This window comes from Solanum verrucosum, unplaced genomic scaffold (genome assembly GCF_900185275.1).
Source record: "Solanum verrucosum unplaced genomic scaffold, falcon-dt-bn FXZP01000182.1, whole genome shotgun sequence".
In the NCBI taxonomy this organism is placed as follows: Eukaryota; Viridiplantae; Streptophyta; class Magnoliopsida; order Solanales; family Solanaceae; genus Solanum; species Solanum verrucosum.
Genome location: NW_026020378.1, coordinates 3,391,064 through 3,411,945, shown reverse-complemented (window position 1 = coordinate 3,411,945; position 20,882 = coordinate 3,391,064). Strand labels below are relative to the sequence as shown.

At 31.3% G+C, this 20,882-nt stretch overlaps 1 protein-coding gene across 1 annotated transcript; it reads left to right on the top strand.

Moving 5' to 3' along the window:
* Window positions 1-767: 767 nt before the first annotated feature.
* On the top strand, window positions 768-3,642 carry LOC125838679 (probable glycosyltransferase At5g03795). The gene is made up of 4 exons (XM_049517720.1): window positions 768-1,872; window positions 1,960-2,090; window positions 2,393-2,741; window positions 2,852-3,642. Exons 1-4 carry the CDS (start codon window positions 1,069-1,071, stop codon window positions 3,497-3,499), a joined length of 1,932 nt encoding a protein of 643 aa, XP_049373677.1. The 5' UTR covers window positions 768-1,068; the 3' UTR covers window positions 3,500-3,642.
* The last annotated feature ends 17,240 nt before the right edge of the window (window positions 3,643-20,882 follow it).

Genomic DNA, 20,882 nt, shown 5'->3' with positions numbered 1-20,882 from the left:
GTGGAATGATTTGAAGTCTAACAACTTACCATATATATAGTAATCCCAAGAACAGAAAAAGAGAATAAAATCCAATTACGAGGAATTAATTTAAGGAAAGAAAATAAATATGGAGTGACATTTACGCCAAATATCGTGTCTATCAATGTCAAAAAATTCGACTTAATTTTTTAATAATATGATCATCAAATTATACACATATTTCAAACACCATACAAAAGTTATTTTTTTAACGAAAACTTATACATATATCTCCCTAGGATTCATTTTAAAATCCAATACTCACTAATTCAATATATAAAACTCATATAACATGGATCAAATGAATTTTATATAATGAGCTTTATATAATGAGTACTGCTCACTTAGTCTAAAACTGGTGACTAATAAGATATGTATAAATTTTCGTTAGAAATTTAACTCTGATGATTATATTTTTTTAAAAAAAATAAGAACCAAAAATCTCTGACTTAAAGAGGACATGTGGCATTCATAAAAAGCTGAGCCCAAAATCTAGCCTCTTGCATGGCTTTACACACTTGTTCAATTTCATGATACGACAGGTAATTCTTATTTCAATTTTTTTTTATCGATATTGGGTTCGATTGAATTCAAATTAATGAAATCTCATGTTGGGATTGATAAAATCCTTACAATTGGTGCTTTTTTTATTAAATATAGTTTTGTAAGGATTAAAGTTGTAAATTGTAATAATTTAGTGCTAATTTGGTCATATTCTAATAATTTTTCATTGGAGAAGCCAAAAAATTACTCTTTGGACTTACTTCAAACTTGCCGAAGAATAGGTCATCACACTTGTTCTTCTTCTTCTGTTAGGGCTAAGCACTGCATGTGGTATTTACAGATAACAGTAATCAACCTATATCATTTCTAACTTTTGTTACCTATTTTTCTTCTTCTCCCTATGAATTTGGATTTTTATCATCAATTTTTCATTGAAATCTCTGTGTAAATCTTTTTGGTTTTGATGATTTCGTCTTTTGGGAAATTGGCAGGGGATTTTAGATGAATGTTGTATTGGTAAGTGGTGAATTCAACCTATAAGTTATGGCTGTTACTGATTTTCTGTGCCGGGCTGAGACAAGGAGGGTGTTATGGGTAATGGGAGGTGTTTTTGCATTTTCTATACTTTTTCAATTTTGTGAACTTCCGTATGGGAATTTCATAGGATCTTTATTTTCTGGATTGAATTTCAATAGAATGAACTATGTTAATACACAAATCAATTTTACTGGCGGATTCGATGAGAAAATCAGTAGAAACGATTCGATTTTTTCAATTGAATCAAAAAAGAGTGGTGGTAATCACTCTTATGATAGTTCTGGAGTGGAATTGCTGAAACCAAACACGAATTTAGCACCAGAAAGGGCTATGGAATTTGGGAATATATTCAAAGGTAACAATGGAAATGTAGCCCCAATGTTGGATGAACAAAGTAAAGATGATAATATTGTGCCTCTAGCATCGGACATTGAATCACCGCCATTGATTTCATCACCTCCACAAGTTGATGATAATTTGATTGCTCCGATAGCTACTCAGATTGATGAAGTAACTGTTATTGTTGTCCCTTTAAACTCGACGGATGCCACAACACAGCTGATGAATTCACCAGCTCCCTCTGTTTCACATAGGCATGTTGACACCGATAATTCGACTGCATTGGCTAGTCCTCATAATCCAAATGAAGCAACAGGGCTAGTAAGAAATGATCATGCCTTGTCAGGAAATGGTTCCACTATGACCAAAAGTACTCCTGCTGCGAGAAAAGCATCAGTGGAAGGTGTAGTGTCAATATCTGAAATGACTAATATGTTGCTTCGGAGCAGTCACCCCTCAAACCTTTTAACGGTATGTCTAGGTATATGTAAGATTGGGAAATGCTAATTCGTTGAATGGAATTGTTGCTAATTCCTTTTGTTTATTGAATTCTGGCAGAATCCGGCGTGGTCTTCAGCTGGTGATGAAGTATTACTGAGTGCAAAATCACAGATTGAAAGTGCAGCTAACAATATCAGTGATCCTGGCCTATATGCACCAGTTTATCACAATGTTTCAAAGTTTAAAAGGTACACTTGATTGTATTAGTGGTTTTCATAGCTTACAAATACATTTTTGCTCATCTACTAAAGTTGTTGTTGAAAGATACAATCTATTCATTGCTACTGTATCAAATTTAGTTCGATACATGAAAGGATCATTTATAAGCTGTGTACTGCATAATCTGCTTGATCATTCACGGCATAGACATGAATTTCTGCCAGCTTTACTTTGGTTTTTAATTACTTGCATATTGGCTTTTGCTGATATGGATGAATCGTGAGATAACACTTAGCGGTATGTTTACCAGATTTCATTCATCAAAATGCAGGAGCTATGAGTTAATGGAACAGAATCTCAAGATTTACATCTATAAGGAGGGCAAGAGACCCATATTCCATCAACCAAAGCTCAAGGGCATCTATGCTTCAGAAGGTTGGTTCATGAAGCAGTTAAAAGCAAGCAAGCAGTTCCTCACCGATGACCCAAACAAAGCACACCTGTTTTACTTGCCTTTTAGTTCTCAAACTTTGGAAGAAGTTGTGTATGTGCCTGGTTCTCGCAGCTTCGATAAATTAAAAGCATTTTTGAACAACTACCTTGATTTGATCAAGGGAAGATATCCATTCTGGAACAGAACACAAGGAGCTGACCATTTTCTTGTTGCTTGCCACGACTGGGTACGTTGTTACAAGTTTTTATAATGATCTATGTTCAATCTGTTTCACTTTGACGGGAGAATAAGGAGCTGTGTATAGTTATGAAGTGTCTTTCTATTCTTTTGTCTTAGGCCCCGGAAGAAACTAGGCGTGAGATGGCCAATTGCATAAAGTCTTTATGCAATGCTGATTTAAGAGAAGGATTCAAGTTTGGCAAGGATGCTTCTCTACCAGAAACGAACATTGTCTCAACTAATCCCTCGAGAAGCCTTGGGGGAAATCGTCCTAGCCAACGAAAATTCCTTGCTTTCTTTGCTGGAAGTATGCATGGGTATGTCCGTCCTATTCTTTTAAAGCATTGGCAAAACAAAGATCCAATGATGAAAATCTTTGGCCGGATGGACAACCATGACTATATCCTCCACATGAAGAGCAGCAAGTACTGTATATGCGCAAGAGGTCATGAAGTGAACAGTCCACGAGTCGTGGAGTCTATTTCCTACCAATGTGTTCCTGTGATCATATCTGATAACTTTATACCACCATTCTTAGAGACATTGAACTGGGAAACATTTGCTGTTTTCGTCCAAGAGAAGGACATTCCGAATCTGAAGTCTATACTCGAATCAATCCCGCTAAGAAGATATCTGAAACTGTATAACAATGTGATGAAGGTACAACAACATTTCCTTTGGCATCCTGAACCAGTAAAGTATGACACCTTTTACATGATACTTCATTCTATTTGGTATAATAGAGTTTTCCAGATTGCATCCTAGCAAGTTTTGGATTTGGTGATATTGTAGCTTTTGTAAGGAAAAAAAGAGAACATTATTATTATTTCGATTGATTGGTGCTACTCTCATTGCCCCAATTTAAACGACTACACACATCTTTAATGTAACATTACAAGATGCAAAAATCTCCCCCTGTTTATTTAATTCTGAGTCCAATCAAACTTAGACACTTACACAACTTAGACACTTAAACTATGATGGTGGGAGTATTACAATAGTAGTAATCTGTTTTGCAAATTAATTATACAGGATTATTACGGGCGATTGTTAATGCGATGATTAATAATGCTAAAGTCTTTATGTAGTGATGATTAATTATTAATACTATTAAAAGATTGTTACACATGATTACTATTAAAGGATATGTTTGTCTTCAAATCGCTTGATCTAAAAGCTAGACGCAGTCAAACGGTTAAATCACAACATATATCACTCAGAGCCGAACTCCTTTTGGTTAAATAAAAAATTGAGTGGTCCTTTGTGCATTTTGGAGGAAAAAGGGATTTTTTGGCTCCGGACTCATGTTAATACCATCAAGCAAATTGATATTTACACTAACAAAGCTCTACTACTTGAGTGTTAAGTGTTCTTATAGATGAACATGAGTTGGATAAAATGATTGAACATGTGTTAATCATATTGGGAATATCACAATGGGAGAAAATCATACCATATATGATATAACTATTTAAGCCCTTTTATTATTACAAAAAAAAATATGGAAGTATTTTTCTTCTTCCATATTTACTAAACTAAGGCGTAGCAATAGTTTATCTAATGTAGTAGATTTACCCTCTCTCTAATCCTTCTTTTAGGCTAAAAACTAGGGATATAGTTTCGTGATTTGGGGCTAACTAAAAGGAAAAGGAGACAAAAAAAAAAACATATACTACCAAATATGTTATTTTCTTTTTCTCTATTCCTTGATTTTATGCATCAAATTTGGTAAAACCGGTCTTCCTAATTTTTTCTTTTCTACCATACTTGCCACGTTGGAAAAAATTTGGATTCTAAGATGTCTTTAAATTTTTGGCAAAACTTTGACATTTCAAAACAAAAACGTTTGGATTAATTATATCGATTACATCGAAGAGGAAGAAAAATACACGGCATATATATATATTTGTATGTTGCTTGTATTTGTTTGAATACAAGTTACGCTGGAATTAGTTTTGTTGTGATAAGTTCTATTGAGATAAGTTATCATGTGATTAGTTATGCTGAGATTAGTTTTTATTGCTTGTTTGGTTTGTCTCATGCAAACGTATATTCATTGCATAGTTTCTAAGAATAAGTTGTTTGTTTATAATAATACCCTCCACTTTATTTTTATTTATTTTTTTACATTTTCTTTACAAGCTTTAATTAGTTATTCATTCTAAAAAATAAAATTTCCATCTTATTTAGCTTAAAGATTTTGTGTGCACATTTTCATGATTATGCTGCGTGTTTTTAAAATTAAACTTTCATCTGATTTAACTTAAAGATAAAACTTCCATTTTATTTAGCTTTAAAATAAAATTTCCATCTTATTTAGCTTTAAAATAGAACTTTCATCTTATTTAGTTTAAAAATAAAACATTCATCTTATTTAGCTTAAAAATAAGACTTCCATTTTAAGTTTATTAAAGTTAAAAGAAATTTCATCATTTAAGTTATGTACATTTTAAAGTTATCTACAATTTAATTGATATATGAAATATAATTTTTAAGTGAGTAGTTAACTATTTAATTAAGAATATGTAATTTAGCAGTGAAGTGAGCATTTTAAGAAAAATGAAAATACAAATAAACCTAAGAATTAGGCAAATAAATTCAACTTATAATATATTCATAAATAAAAATTGTATTCATAAAATGTATTTTTTTAATAGAAAAATATATTATCATAAGAACAACGAATAATTAAGGTTGTGAATGTTATTATAAATATTGTTATTATGGCAATATACATGAATGTAAAGTGGTGTAGAAAAGAGAGTTTAAGGGGATATTTTTATTATTTTACATATTTATCCTAGGATTACTATTCCACCCCCGGAAGGGATAACTTATCCCAAGACTAATTGTTAATCCTGGAATAAGTTATCCCAGCCTTTGCAACCAAACAACAGATTAAAGGCCACTTAAAAATTATTTTAAGATTAATTCATTTTATCTGTCACACCAAACGACCCCTAAGGTTAGGTGTCCTACTTCTTAGAATTTGAAAATCTGGGACTGCAGTCATTTACTCTTTGTATCATTCTCTTAACGAAATAAGTTTTACTCTTACTGAAATATACTTTAATGAAGTGTTGACTCCAATGAGGTTCTAGCACTACATCAAAAATGATTGTTGGCAGTAATTAATTCTTCATTGCTGCTAAAAGTTGTTTTTATTGTAGTGTAGGAACATAGTCAAGTGTGTTGAGGTAAGTGGACTGCTAGCTACAAATGATCAAATCATGATGAATAGTCTTATTAATGATTTTGTTAGGTCGTTAGTCATGATTGGCACAAAGTACTACTAGAAAGATTCATATAGTCAATCCTAACTATATTTGAGAATGAAGTGTAGTTTGATGAGTCTATTATGAATAAGTAACAGAGTACTACCAATGCTAAACTCACCGCTGTCACATCACAGCAAGCCTCAACTTGAGTCATTGGCATTTTAATTATAGTTTATATGAAAAATATAAACTATAAAATATTTATCCTCTAATTTAGATAGGGTGATTGTCTTTGGCATTTTAACTATAGTATCACACAAATTCAAAATATGTGTCCTCAATCTAAATTAAAATATTCTAGATCTAGAAAACTATCACCCTATATATCTAGTATATTACAGCTTCTTCACTCTACAACATTTTGGAGTCTTTGATGAAATTGTAGTATATTACACAGAAAACTAATGCTATGCATGTGTGTTACATCACATAAGGTCTGGACAATTAAACAAGAATGTAGAGGCACTGAAACTTGTACATGAGAAGACAAGAGAAACTCTTATTAAAATTAGTAATAAGAGAGCTTTTGTATAGAAGTTTGAGCTACTGAAATAAGGAAAACAACAACAACATCATATCCGGTGTAATCCAACAAACATACGTAGCTAATGTGAAATATGGAGAGTTTCCTAATTCTAGTGATTTCAAACCATAGTCATCAAGAATTTTGTAGACAATTAATTCCTTTTATGATTCTCTTGACTTCCGATAGGGAACACTCAAGATCTTGTGGTACGTACTGTTTATAAGTAAACCCATTCAGAATCAACTAACTCATGTTCTAGTCTGGCTTTCATGTTTTAAGTTGTTGACCAATAGACTTCTAAACAATTTCAGTCTTTGGCATCTAAAACTTATGTGATGTAACACATGCATAGCATTAATTAGTTTTCAGCCATTGAAGATCAAACTTTAATATGATTCAATTTAACATAGATGGAAGTTTTCTGACAGAAAGGCTGGAATAGGAGGCATGGTCAGGGACAAATGCTCATTTTTGCTTCACTCGTTACGATCGATCAATTTCCTAGTGGGATTAAAGGAGCTTATTTTCGGGACAAGAGACAGCCAGCCCCCTTCTAGATTATCTATATATGTCGCTGGGATCAATCGTGGAAATTTTATTTTTTAAAAACAAAAAACAAAAAGAATCTAACCGATTAGAGTTATAACAGATCAGAGTCAGGATTAACATCTGCTGAAAATTTATACATTCTAATACTATCGAGCTTAGAAATTGGATTGTAACCTAAATCAACTATTGAATTGAACATAAATTGGCACACAATATCCAAAAAAAAAAAAAAAACAATGTAAAAGAAGTAGCAAACAGTACATTAATCCTATTAAAGAGAAAAAAAAACTTAAATATAGAAAAAACTCATTTAATTGTCTGCAAAATTGTAGCTCAGCTTTAGAGTAGTCAATTCCTTTTCCTTTTCCTTTCCGCTTCTGCAAAGCGGATTCCGCTAAGCGGGGGTGGAATACCGAGGATGGAGAGGGAAACAACTTTCCCTTTCTAGCAAAATGCGATCTTCACGTTGTTGAGAAGTCTGTGGTAATCCTTTCAACTTGACATTCTGCTCTTTCTTCTTGAGCTTCTGCTCCTTCCTATAATCATTCATATCATCCAAAGCATCCATACCTATTAACGCAATAATATACCAACCTACTGGCGCAAGAATACTAACCCATTCATTACCACCATCCTCTTTCACCATATTACATCAACTCACAATAAACCTAACAACAAAACAGTTTGTTCAACAAAATATTCTTAGTATAAAACCTTTTTCAATACCCTTTATATAAATAAACCTTTCTCCAAAAAATCCTATTTGAATGAGGTAATGTTTACAAATCCAATTCCTAATTAAAAACAATAGCAGCATTAATAATGTATTATTAGTACAATTTCAATCGGACTTCCCATAGATAATCCAATTCTAGTTTAGAGAATTAGCGACTATTATTAAATGTATATTTAAAATTAATAATCTTTTAATATATCATGCCACTATATAAAATATATCGATTAAAGTTTCATTTTTGCACACAAAATGGTCGAAATTTAGAATTGGGCTTTGAAGGAAGGAGGAAGTAAATTAAGCAACGAATGTGTGACAAAGAAAGCCAAGGTCAATATACATCGGACATGTATTAACATTCATATACGTTTTTACAATATTTATATTTTGTGAGTTAGATTTTTTTCAATTCCGATCAACTCAAATTTCTTCTAAGACAGTCACAAATTATGTAAAAAGAATTGAAACAAATATTTTGTGTGTTTAATAAGTAAAGTTTTAGTGTGGCGGCAAAGGTGACTTACAAATTGCTTTAGACTGTGGCATTGTTGGAATTTGTTTTCGAATATCTTATTAGAATTTCTAGCTCTGTCACTAACTATGCCACTCTTATTCATTTAACTCTAGTTATAAGCTAAGGGGTCGTTTGGTTTGAATATGAGTTATGATGGGATAAGTTATGTTGGGATAAGTTATGTTGGGATTAGTTATGATGGGATAAGTTGTCCTGGGATTATTTCTTATTGAGTGTTTGGTTTGTTATATTCAAAATAATATATATTGATAAATTTTAAGAACAAGTTGTTTGTTTACAAAATTACCCTTCACTTTATTTAAACTTTTTAAATTTTTCTTTGTGAGCTTTAGTTATTCATTTTTTAAAATAAAACTTTTATTTTTTTTAACTTAAATATTTTTGTTTATGTATTCCCATGATAAGTACCATGTGTATTTAAAAATATAACTTTTTTCTTATTTAGCTTAAAAATAGAACTTTCCTCTTAAGTTTATTAAAGAGAAGAAAATTTATGAGAAATCAAAATAAAATAAACATAAGAATTAGTCAAATAAATTCATAAATAAAAATTATATTTATATAGTATAATTTTTTAATAGAAAAATATGTATAATTATCATAAAAATAAGGAGTAGTAAATATTATTATACATGGTATTAAAAAAAATGTAAATATACATAAATGTAAAAAATGATATATAAAAAGGATTTAAAGGGACATATTTGTCATTTACCTATTCTATCTCGGGATAAGTTATCCCGGGATTACTATACCACCCATGGGGAGGGATAACTTATCCCGGTACTAATTATTAATCCCGGGATAAGTTATCCCGGACTTGCCAACCAAACAACATAATTTTTTTTTATCCCATCACTATTTCCTTATCCCATCACTATTATTTCTAATCCCTCACACCAAACGAGCCCTAATAGATTAAAGAAATGAATTGCGAGTTGATTTCTCATATTATCACTCAACTAATAGTTATTGTCTCAGGAAAACACTTTTTTTTATTTTTATGTAGTGATGATTAATTATTAATACTATATAAAATATTGTTATACATGATTACTATTATGTTTGCCTTCAACTAGTTTAATCCATTTATTGTTGGTACACTTATTATTATTTCAAATTCAATCCCGCATAAACTAATATATAAATTATAGTATGATTTAATATATATGATATTTAATTTCACGAACGAAACATTGTACATTAGTTATGATGGCTATTAATTTTCCTTATGCGGTTAATCGAATCGCTCATTAAGATGTAAAAGATAGACACAGTCAAACGGTTAAATCACAACATACATCATTCAGGGCCGAACTCCTTTTGGTTAAATAAAAAATTGAGTGATCCTTTATGCATTTTGGAGGAAAAAGGTACATTTTTAACTTCGGACTCATGTTAATACTATCAAGCAAATTGGTATTTAGACTAACAAAGCTCTACTACTGGAGTGTTAAGTGTTCTTATAGATGAACATGAGTTAGATAAAATGATTAAACATGTGTTAATCATACTAGAAATATCACAATGGTTTCTTTCATGGATATCAGAGAATTTAAATATAGAGAAAATCATACCATATATGATATAACTATTTAAGCCCTTTTATTACAAAAATATGTAAGTATATTTTTTTTCATATTTACTAAACCTAAGGCGTAGCAATAGTACTTTATCTAATGTACGGTGTGGTTGGTAGGAAGGAAAATGTTTTATCTAATGTAGGTTGTGGTTAGTAGGCGTAGCAATAGTTTATCTAATCCTGGGATTACTATTCCACCTCCGGAAGAGATAACTTATTCCAAGACTAACTGTTAATCCTTGGATAAGTTATCCCAGCCTTTGCAAACAAACACAGGTTAAAGGCCACTTAAAAATTATTTCGGGATTAATTCCTTTTATCCATCACACCAATCGACCCCTAAGGTTATTATATCATTAAGGGGCCGTTTGGTGTGATGGACAAGAGGATTTAATCTAGGAATAATCTTTAAGTGACATTTAATCTGGTGTTTGGTTGCCAAGGGTGAGATAACTTATCCCAGCATTAACAATTAATCATGGGATAAGTTATCCCTCTCTGAGGGTGGAATAATAATCCTAGGACAACTTATCCTGGATTAGGCAGGTAAAATAACAAAAATACCCTCCTTAAACCCCACTTTTATACACCACTTTACTTTCATATATATTAACATAATTTTTAACAACATTTATAATAATTAATTATTCGTTGTTCTAATGATAATATATTTTTCTATTAAAAATTTACATTTTATAAATACAATTTTTATTTATGAATATAATATATTCAAAATGTTCACTCCACTACTAAATTGCATATTTTTAATTAAATAGTTTATTACTCACTTAAAAATTATATTTTATATAATCAATTAAAATGTAGATAACTTTAATAATAAAATTTCTTTTACTTTTCATATACTTAAAATGGAAGTTTTATTTTTAAGCTAAATAAGATGAACGATTTATTTTTAAACAAAATAAGATGAAAGTTTTATTTTTAAGCTAAATAAGATGGAAATTTTATTTTTAAGCTAAACAAGATGAAAGTTTTATTTTTAAGTTAAATAAGATGAAAGTTTAATATTAAAAACGCACGGCACAATCTTAGAAATGCACGACTAAAAATATTTAAGCTAAATAAGATGAATTTTTTTATTTTTAAGAATGAATAACTAAAATGTGCAAAGAAGGTGAAAGGTATTTTTGTAAACAAACAACTAATTCTTAAAAATCATGCAATGAATATAAGTTTGAATATGACAAACCTAACAAGCAATAAAAATTAATCCAAGCATAACTAATCTCAGCATAACTTATCTTAGTATAACTAATCCGAACATAACTTGTATTCAAACCAAACGACCCCTAAAAGATGAAATGAGATGAATGAAATCATCACTCTTATTTGTATTTGATTTTTTAAAATTGAAGAAGAAAATAATTTTAGTATATAATAACAATAATACTGGTAAAGGAATTGACGGGAACCTATTCTAGCACTAGAGAAGAGAAACAATCAACTACCTACTTACCATGTATCATAATTCTCGATTTTCATACTCTTCTATCTATGATCATGTCTCTGAAAATTTATTATGTTATACCTAATCATCTCTCTTCAATTCTTCCTCAAACTTATTACTGTCAATCTTTCGCAACTCCTCATTGAAGCATTTGTACTCCTCCTTACATGCCCAAAATCAAGAGCTTCACAAACATTCATTCCTCCAGCCAAGAGCATCCATGTGTGCTTCTTAATTATTCTGAGCCCTTTAATTTGCCACCGTACAAGTATGTCTGTACAGTTAGTGGTTTAATTTGATTCCCATCTCATTAGATTTAGTTGCTCAGTCGTCCTAAAGTTACAGGTTGTTTTGGTACGAATGAATCCATAAAAGGGGTTTAATCATTCTAACCAAATGGAATCACATCTTTGTTAATTAATTAGCTCCATATGGGGTGGATTAGGAGTGACAAACAAGCGGATCAAGTCGAATATGAGGTAAATAAAAATGGGTAAAATACTCAATTTCACTGATATTTTAAATGTGTAAAAACGAGTTACCCAATGGATAATATGAGTATCCATATTTACCCATATTATTATAGTGATCATCTTAAAATTAAAGCTTCAAAAGAAAAATCTCTTACCTCACTTTTCACCCCATCCCATCCCATCCCACCCCACCCAACATCCTCAAAAATTAAATGGATCCATCAGTTGAAACTCCGATCGAAAATGAATATTAAAGAGTTTGACTCGTTTATAAATGGATCTCTTTTATCCATTTAACTATCCAGGTAATATGAGTTTGATTTGTATTTTACTCATGTAAGGTGGGTAATTTGATTAATGGTACCCATATAAATTACTCATTCTACCATCAAGTGCTTGATTACATACACAGTCAGGGAAGAACTGTACAGTTAGTGGTTTGATTCACAAACATTTGCATGAAGAAGATATACTAAACGTTTCTCTCCGACTAAATCTGGAAAAGCATTTCCATGAATTAAGCTGCTGTGTTGTGGATTTGAGTATTGAAAACAAGAAATTCATAATGGTGAAAGATAGACAGTTCCTGATCAGCTGCACCAATTCAAGGTCTGCTGCATTATCAACAATTGCAATACAAATTTCTTGATTACATGAGACAGGCTGGGATTCAGGAATGTAACATACAGTTTCAATCATATTTCCAATCAAAGGCAATGCCCATAGCCATCCATCCACCAATTAAAACTCTGGCACCATAGGACGAAATTAAAGCACCAAATCCTTCAAATGCTAAACTCACCGCTGCCTCAACTTGAATCTTTGGCATTTTTACTATAGTATCACACAAATTCAAAATATGTGTCCTCAATCTAAATTAAAGTATTCTAGATCTAGAATACTATCACCCTATATATCTAGTATATTACAATTTCTTCACTCTACAACATTTTATTCAATTTCAGTAATAATATATAAATATAATCGTGAGAGATATTTATACTTTTATGAAAAATAAATAATTATTTTATATAGAAATATTGAGTGAAGTCAAGATCTCAACACCTTTTAATATATTGTGAAAACTAAAGTATTTTCTCTTATGTTTGTATTATTAATTAATTAATTCGCCATTCAACTATTCTTGATTTTCTTAAATAGTAATTAAAACAAGAAACGTCGTAGAATAAACAAATCAATCTATGTGGGTTCGACATCTTTCTATAGTCTATACTATTATTTTATACACTAAGGGCTAAAAATATATACATTCAGTGCCTCATCACTACCGCAGGCTAGATCGATCAATTTCCTAGCGGGATTAAAGGAGCTACTTTGGGACAAGAGACAACCAAAATTTTGTAAGCTAATTTGTATAGACATTCTCCTTGTACATTTGGGTTCCCCTTCTAGATTAGTTATATATGTCGCCCGCGCATCGCTAGGATCACAATCCTGGAAATTTTATTTTTTTTAAAACCAAAAAGAACCTAACCGACTAGGGTTATAACCGATCAGAGACGATCAGGATTATAACTGATCAAGATCAGGATTAACATCCGCTGAAAATTTATACATTCTAATACTATCGAGCTTAGAGCTTAGAATTTGGATTGTAACCTAAATCAATTGAACATAAATTAGTACACAATTGATCCAAAAAAAAAAAAAAAAAAAAAAACGTAAAAAAAGTGCCAAACAGTGCATTAATCCTATAATTAAATTATAGGAAAAAAAAAACTTAAATATAGAAATCCACTCATTTAATTGCCTGCAAAGTAATGTAGCTCAGCTTCGTTAAACTTAGACTTAGACTAGTCAATTACTTTTGCTTTCCGCAAAGCGGGGTGGAATACCTGTCTGGACGGAGGGGGAAACAACTTTCCCTTTCTGTCAAAATGCGATCTTCACGTTGTTGAGAAGTGTCTTGTAATACTTTCAAGTAAACATTCTGCTCCTTGTTGACATTCTGTTCCTTCTTCTTGATCTTCCGCTCCTTCCTATAATCATTAATAGAATCCAAAGCATCCATACCTATTAACGCAATAGCATACAAACCTACTGGCGCAAGAATACTAAACCATTCACTACCACCATCGGCGTTCACCATATTACACCTTTTTTATCAACTCACAATAAATAAACAGTTTGTTCAACAAAATTATTTATGAAAAACTTAGTAAAAAACCTTTTTCAATACCCTTTATATAAATAAACCTTTCTCCAAATCGTATTTGAATGAGGCAATGTTTACAAATCCAATTCCTAATTAAAAATAGTAGCAGCATTAATAATGTATTACTAGTACAATTTCAATCGGACTTTTCATAGAGAATTCAATTCTAATTGGACTTCCACATTAGTTGAAACTCCGATGAATATTAATCATACTAGTTTAGTGAATAAGCGACTATTATTAAATGTATATTTAAAAAGAATAATCTTTTAATATATCATGCCACTATATAAAATATATCGATTAAAGTTTCATTTTTGCACACAAAATGGTCGAAATTTAGAAATTGGGCTTTGAAGGAAGGAGGAAGTAAATTAAGCAACGAATGTGTGACAAAGGAAGCTAAGGTCAATATACATCGGAGATGTATTAACATTCATGTACGTTTTAACAATATTTATATATTGTGCGTTGATTTTTTCATTTTCGATCAACTCAAATTTCTTCTAAATAGTCACAAATTATGTAAAAAGAATTGAAACAAATACTTTGTGTGTTTAATAAGGAAAGTTTTAGTGTGCGGCAAAGGTGACTCACAAATTGCTTTAGACTGTGGCATTGTTGGAATTTGTTTTCGAATATCTTATTCGAATTTCTAGCTTTGTCACTAACTATGCCATTCTTATTCCTTTAACTCTAGTTATAAGCTGATAATAGATTAAAGAAATAAATTGCAAGTTGGTTTCTTGTATTATCACTCAACTAATAGTTATTGTCTCAGAAAGACATTTTTTTGGTTAAAAAAACCAGGAATCAAGATGGAAGATAATTGTTTGAGTTAATAACTATTTAGTTGAGTGACCATCTGAGAAATCAACTGAATAAACCATGGAAAATCAACGTCCAGGGAGTAGGCTCGGGGCGTGACAAAGCCTCTAAACGTAGGTCCTTTAATACTATTATGTCACAACCCAAAAATGGATGTGATGACACTCGTCTTATCCCACCAAGACAAGTCAGCCTAAAACTCAACCATTTCAATAAAGTGCGGAAATAAGATAAAAATACCAATTTAATAAGACATACTAAAACGGATAACAAGTCGAGTAATTAACTAAATCCCAAAACCTGGTTGTCACGTGCACAAGCCTCTAATGTAAATACTATAATTGAAATAAAATACGCAAGTCTCAAATGGCATTGTCTTTCAAGTAAAAACAAAATCATAAATAGGAGTAAGAAGGTCCACTGAGATGACAAACAACTACCTCACAAATCTCCACAGAAAGCCTCGGAAACGAAGAGAATAGAAGGTATCACGAAGATTCGGGCTTGTAACGTACAAAAAAATTTGTAGAAGCAAGGGGTGAGTACCAAACCACACAGTACTCAACAAGCAAACCTCTAAACACAAGCTAAGGGGACATAATACGGGTACTCCTTACATCCTATCCGAACTTCCACAACTACAACCTGCATAAAACCAGCCCAACCTAACAGTTCACAGTTTATAAAGCACACAGCTCAACAACAACACTCTAACAGATTACATATTCTCAATAACAACTCAATATTCATCAATCACAAGTTTCACAGAAAGGCACTCACAAGATCAGTAACACACAAGATCAAGTTCATCAATGATAAAAATGTGCAATGCGATGAAATGCAATGTCAAGTATACTGATGCATGTCTGATCTAACGATACACACCCGCTGTCTCTCAGTCCGGGACCCATGGGGGACATATATGTCTATGCATCCGTCGCGGCGTGCGACACGTCCCTCGATAATAATATCCATTGATACGTCCCTCGATATATATTATCTATCACGGCCAGGGGAGAATTTAAGTTAAAAAAATGAGTCACCTGAACCCGTGGTCATCCGACAAAATTCGATATAACTACTTGTATAATTTGTAAAATATATCAAATAGCAATTGAATGAACCCATGATCACAAATAAGTGGATGGCTCGCTGGTTTGAGTGTTTGTTGGTTCCAGCAAGCATTTTATTTAACAAAAAATATGAAGTAGCGCTCAAACTTTCCAGCCGAAAAAACCCATTTCTTCCTTCTTTTTCATTCTTTCAACTGAAATCACCATTCTTAGTAAGCAAACTAGCAAAATCAATTATAATATTATAGATTTTATTTTACGTGCAATGATCAACGGCGGCTCAAACACACAAGTGGTTTGAGACAAAATCAAACCGAAGCCTTACACTTTTAAGAAAAATTAATATTTCTTTTAGGGTAAAGGGATATATATACCCCAGAACTATCGTAAATGGTATGCAGATACCCTTTGTCATACTTTTGGGACATTGGTGTCTCTGCCGTCCAAAAACTAGAGCATATATACCATTTATACTAATGGATATACACGTGTCATAATCTTATCCGTCGATTCAATAATTATATATCGAATCGACGGATAAGATTGTGCCGCGTGTCCCTATTTAGTCTTCCGTTAGAGTGAAGGGCATATATGCTTTAGTTTTTTTACGGCAGGGGCACCAATGTCCCAAAAATATTACGGAAGGTATCTAAATACCATTTACGATAATTCGAGGATATATTTGTCCTTTTTTCCTTCTTTTTATAAAGTCTACTTTTTAAATTTCTTGAGATGCAAAATTGTATATTTTTTTATAATTGGATTCTTTTAATAATTATTTTTCAATCAATAATTCATATGGAATGCATTTAATCTTTCTTGCGACGTAGTACTCTAGGTATATCAAATTTCTTCTTATAACTTTTTCTCTTAATAATTTTTGTTTTTGCAAATGATATTTAATATTTTTCTTATGAAAAAGTTATATCTATTATTGCTAAGATAATTGAGGTCCTTCAAATTTGGAAGCCTAAGTAGTTGCCTTTTTTTTAAAGGGGCAAAGCCGTCCCTGACAATGGTGCACCCGTCTTCTTGAAATCCTAGATTCGCCTCTGATTGCGACACGCGATACGTCCCTCGAAATGGTACATCCTCGATGTATGATTCTAGATCACATGCACTTCCTTCAGTGTTAAATAAATGTAAACTGACCGTTGCATGAGTTGATGGCGAGATTTTAGTCTACCTAAAGTTAATGAACAATAAATAACATTTAAGGTGCTTTGGTACGAAGGATTTTTCAAAAAAAATAATAAATAAACTTTTATTTATTTTCTAATGTTTGATATATAAGTAAAAACTTATTTTCCACTGCTCTATTAATGTGGATTGCCACTGCTCACTAAGAGAGTCTGTTTTCCTTATTTTCATAAAAAAAACTTATTTTTCTCATTTTCAATAAATTTAATTTTTTTAAAAAATATTTGACGAATCAAATATAAAAAGGTTTATAGATTTTTTTTTTTGTACCAAACAAACTCTTAATGTTTACCAATCAAACTCATATACTACTTCAAAAGAAGAGGTCAGCATATTTATATGAGTCCAAAACCAAAAGGGCAACAATTTTTTTCAAAAATTTCAAAAGGGTAACTCAATTAATTATGAAACCAAAAGGGCAACAATTCTTAACACCGTTTAAATTAGATTTTGTAAAACAAGGCTCAAATTCCTATGAGCCTTGTAAGGCTCAGCTGCCAATGAGCCTTACAAAGCTCATAGGAATTTAAGCCTTGCAGGTTGTTTTTTTTAAAAAATAAATAAATAAAATATTCTCATTTTATTTTGTTGTTTGTTAAAAGTCTAATAATAATAATAATAATAATAATAATAATAATAATAATAATAATAATATATAGTTGTTGATATGATGCATAAAGATAGTTTAGACCTTATTGCTAGTCATTACTTTGTGGCTTTTCAAACGAACTAAATCCAATAGTTTAGACCTTATTTAATTTACTACTTAGTTGATTTTATTTTTTTCTTCAATATTTTTAATGTGAAATTATAATTTGGTTTATTCACTTGCATAATGATAAAATTCAGCCTTCTTTAGTCATACTTTATTTTGGTGGAAATGCCCTATTGATGAATATGTTGAAAACATGAGAAAAATTATACTTCATATCAAGGTAAAAAAAAAATATACCCTTTAAATAATTTATAGTAAACATGAACCATGCATATATGTTGGAGTTCGAAAACTTCAATTTTATATATATATATATAATTTGTAAAAAATTGATAGAACATATAAGGGACATGATAGAAAATATAAAAGACAACACTTCTAGAGATTATCGTCTGTCTTGATGCGGTTGTTGTTGTTGTTTATGTCTACCGGTTCCACATGTTGTGGGTACGTGTGGCCTTGTTGTTCTTCGAGGGTTGTTGATGTCCTGCCAAATTATATTTATTACTAAATTCCATTATTATTTTATAAATGTCAAATTGAAAATTTATCGATTATAACAACATACATATTGTTGTGAAGGTCCAACTTCATCATCATTTTGATTTTGTGACATGTCATCCTGGAATAAGATGTAAATCATTAACATATAATTTAATATAAATAAAATATTCTATAAATTATTTAAAGAGTATATTGTTTACCGTCGAAAAACTCAATCTCCCAACATGAAATGGTGGGTTTTGAAATTGATGTTGTCGTACAAAACCATAATTTCCTTCGTTGAATTCTTCAAAACTTAAATTTACAACATTAGGAGTTTGAAAGCCACTACCTTCTTCTTGTGTGTAGTTGGGCACACTCGTAGATACTCCAACACAGTAAAAAACAAGGTAATACGGGGTGTCGGAAGTAGCCAATGATAAATTTGTGTTGGCCTCATATTGATTTCCCGAAAATCCCGTATTATGTTCTTCTATATGAACATCTCCCGAATTTGATGTTGTTGGTGATTGATTTTCAACAACTATGTATTATTATTATTATTATTATTATTAGACTTTTAACAAACAACAAAATAAAACGACAATATTTTTTTTTTAAAAAAAAAACAACCTGCAAGGCTCAAATTCCTATGAGCCTTGTAAGGCTCATTGGCGGCTGAGCCTTACAAGGTTCATAGGAATTTGAGCCTTGTTTTACAAAATCTAATTTAAACGGTATTAAGAATTGTTGCCCTTTTGGTTTCATAATTAATTGAATTACCTTTTTGGAATTTTCAAAAAAAAATTGTTGTCCTTTTGGTTCGGACGCATATTTATATGGTAAGGATTGATAATGACTATATACCTTCTTAATAATAACAAGTAGTACTAATAACTACCATAAGTATCAAAATAATGCATTATTTGATGTACATATATAGTAAAAAGCAGAGACCCACAAGCCACTCTCACCACAATATGTTTCATATTGTTAATCCCTCAATCTCAATCTATGTGTTATAATAAGATTTTAATTAAAATAAAATTTATGTATTTAAAATTTTAATTATGACATATAAATTAAACAAAGCTTAGTACTCATGTTTACTTAAAAAGCCAATGTTACGTGCCAATTGTGGCATATTTGTCCGAACACGTCACCTAACTAAAATATAGATTCATTAATCAAAGTTTACTCATATGCTTCCTTTTTCTTTTTCCACTTTACTGCTGTCATTACTGCAATAAAGAAAAAAAGAAGAAGAGGAAAAATACAAAAGCAAAGTTGAACAGATACCCCATTATGATTTCAAATCTTGTAGAGGTACTAAAAGAATCTTATTTTACTTATGTATTTATCGACTAAAATAAGGTATATTTTTATTAGGTCTCATTTGGGTGTCTAATGTATCAAATGTTACAATTAGTCAACTCAATTCAAAACCAACTTTTCCAACTAGATGGATGAAGCTGCTCAATATGTTGGATTTTTTAAAATCTTTTTTTGAGTTACCTGAGTTGCCAAACGTGGCCTTGAAGAGGTTCCTTGTCCACTTTTGATCTGGTAATTGAAGCTAGCAGTATGTTTGAGGATTAATTTTAGTTGCCTTTGGTGATTTGGGATGAAAGTTATTTATCTTTTTGGTGTTTACTGTTTCTGTTTTGTTTGTTATTGACTTCAACAATTATTGTATTTCTAAAAAGCTTGTGTTTTTATGGTTGATTTATTAAGTGACAAAGTGAAAATTATGATTCTGCTTTTGGTTCTTGATGAGCTTGAGAATTAGTTCAAGTTGAGAGTATGATCCTTCTTGATTAAGGAGGTACAACTGTTTGAAGGTATGGAGTTGGGTCAGCGATTAGGCTAAGGGACGGAGTTTGACCTGATTTTCTTTAATAGGTAGCTGAGTGTTGTCGCACTTTACCTGGGAGAGGCCAGGTATCTATCTAGCCTCCTCTCTTCTTCCCCTTATTAGTACTTGGTAGTATTATTATTTCGTAATCAAGCAATTCCTTATTTTTCAATGTGTTAGTATTATTTGTTACTTAATGTGTTTTGTATCTTGCTATTTTGTTGTTATGGTTTTTGCTACCTGTTCCATTCATTTCTCTTTTGAGCTAAGGGTTTATTGGAAACAACTTCTCTACTCCACAAAGATAGGGGTAAGGTCTGCGGACACCCTACTAGGGGAAGAGCTAGAAGCCTAGAAACTTTTGTTCAAATAGTGTATTTGTATTAAGAAGTTTATTAAATATGGACAAATATTAAGTTTAGAACCCATTTATTGACACTTGGAAATCGTAGTTGTAAATTTCAGAACCCATAAGGTTAAAAGTTTGGTTTCGCCTCAGTTGACCCTGCCCTCCCTAGACCCCAATTGTTGGATTACACGGGGTATATTGTTGTTTACTCGTGCTGTTTTATTGTGTTACTCAAGTACTGAGTTATTGTGAAATAGATAGAAAAATACTATATGGCAATACTGAATTTGGGATTTGAAAATTATCCAGGGACAGTGTTGTGCTT

Coding starts and splice junctions, on each gene's coding strand:
- LOC125838679 (XM_049517720.1), top strand. CDS start 1,069: ATGGCTGTTACTGATTTTCTGTGCCGGGCTGAGACAAGGAGGGTGTTA. Junction 2,091..2,392: donor AATGTTTCAAAGTTTAAAAG/GTACACTTGATT, acceptor ATCAAAATGCAG/GAGCTATGAGTTAATGGAAC. Junction 2,742..2,851: donor TTGTTGCTTGCCACGACTGG/GTACGTTGTTAC, acceptor CTTTTGTCTTAG/GCCCCGGAAGAAACTAGGCG.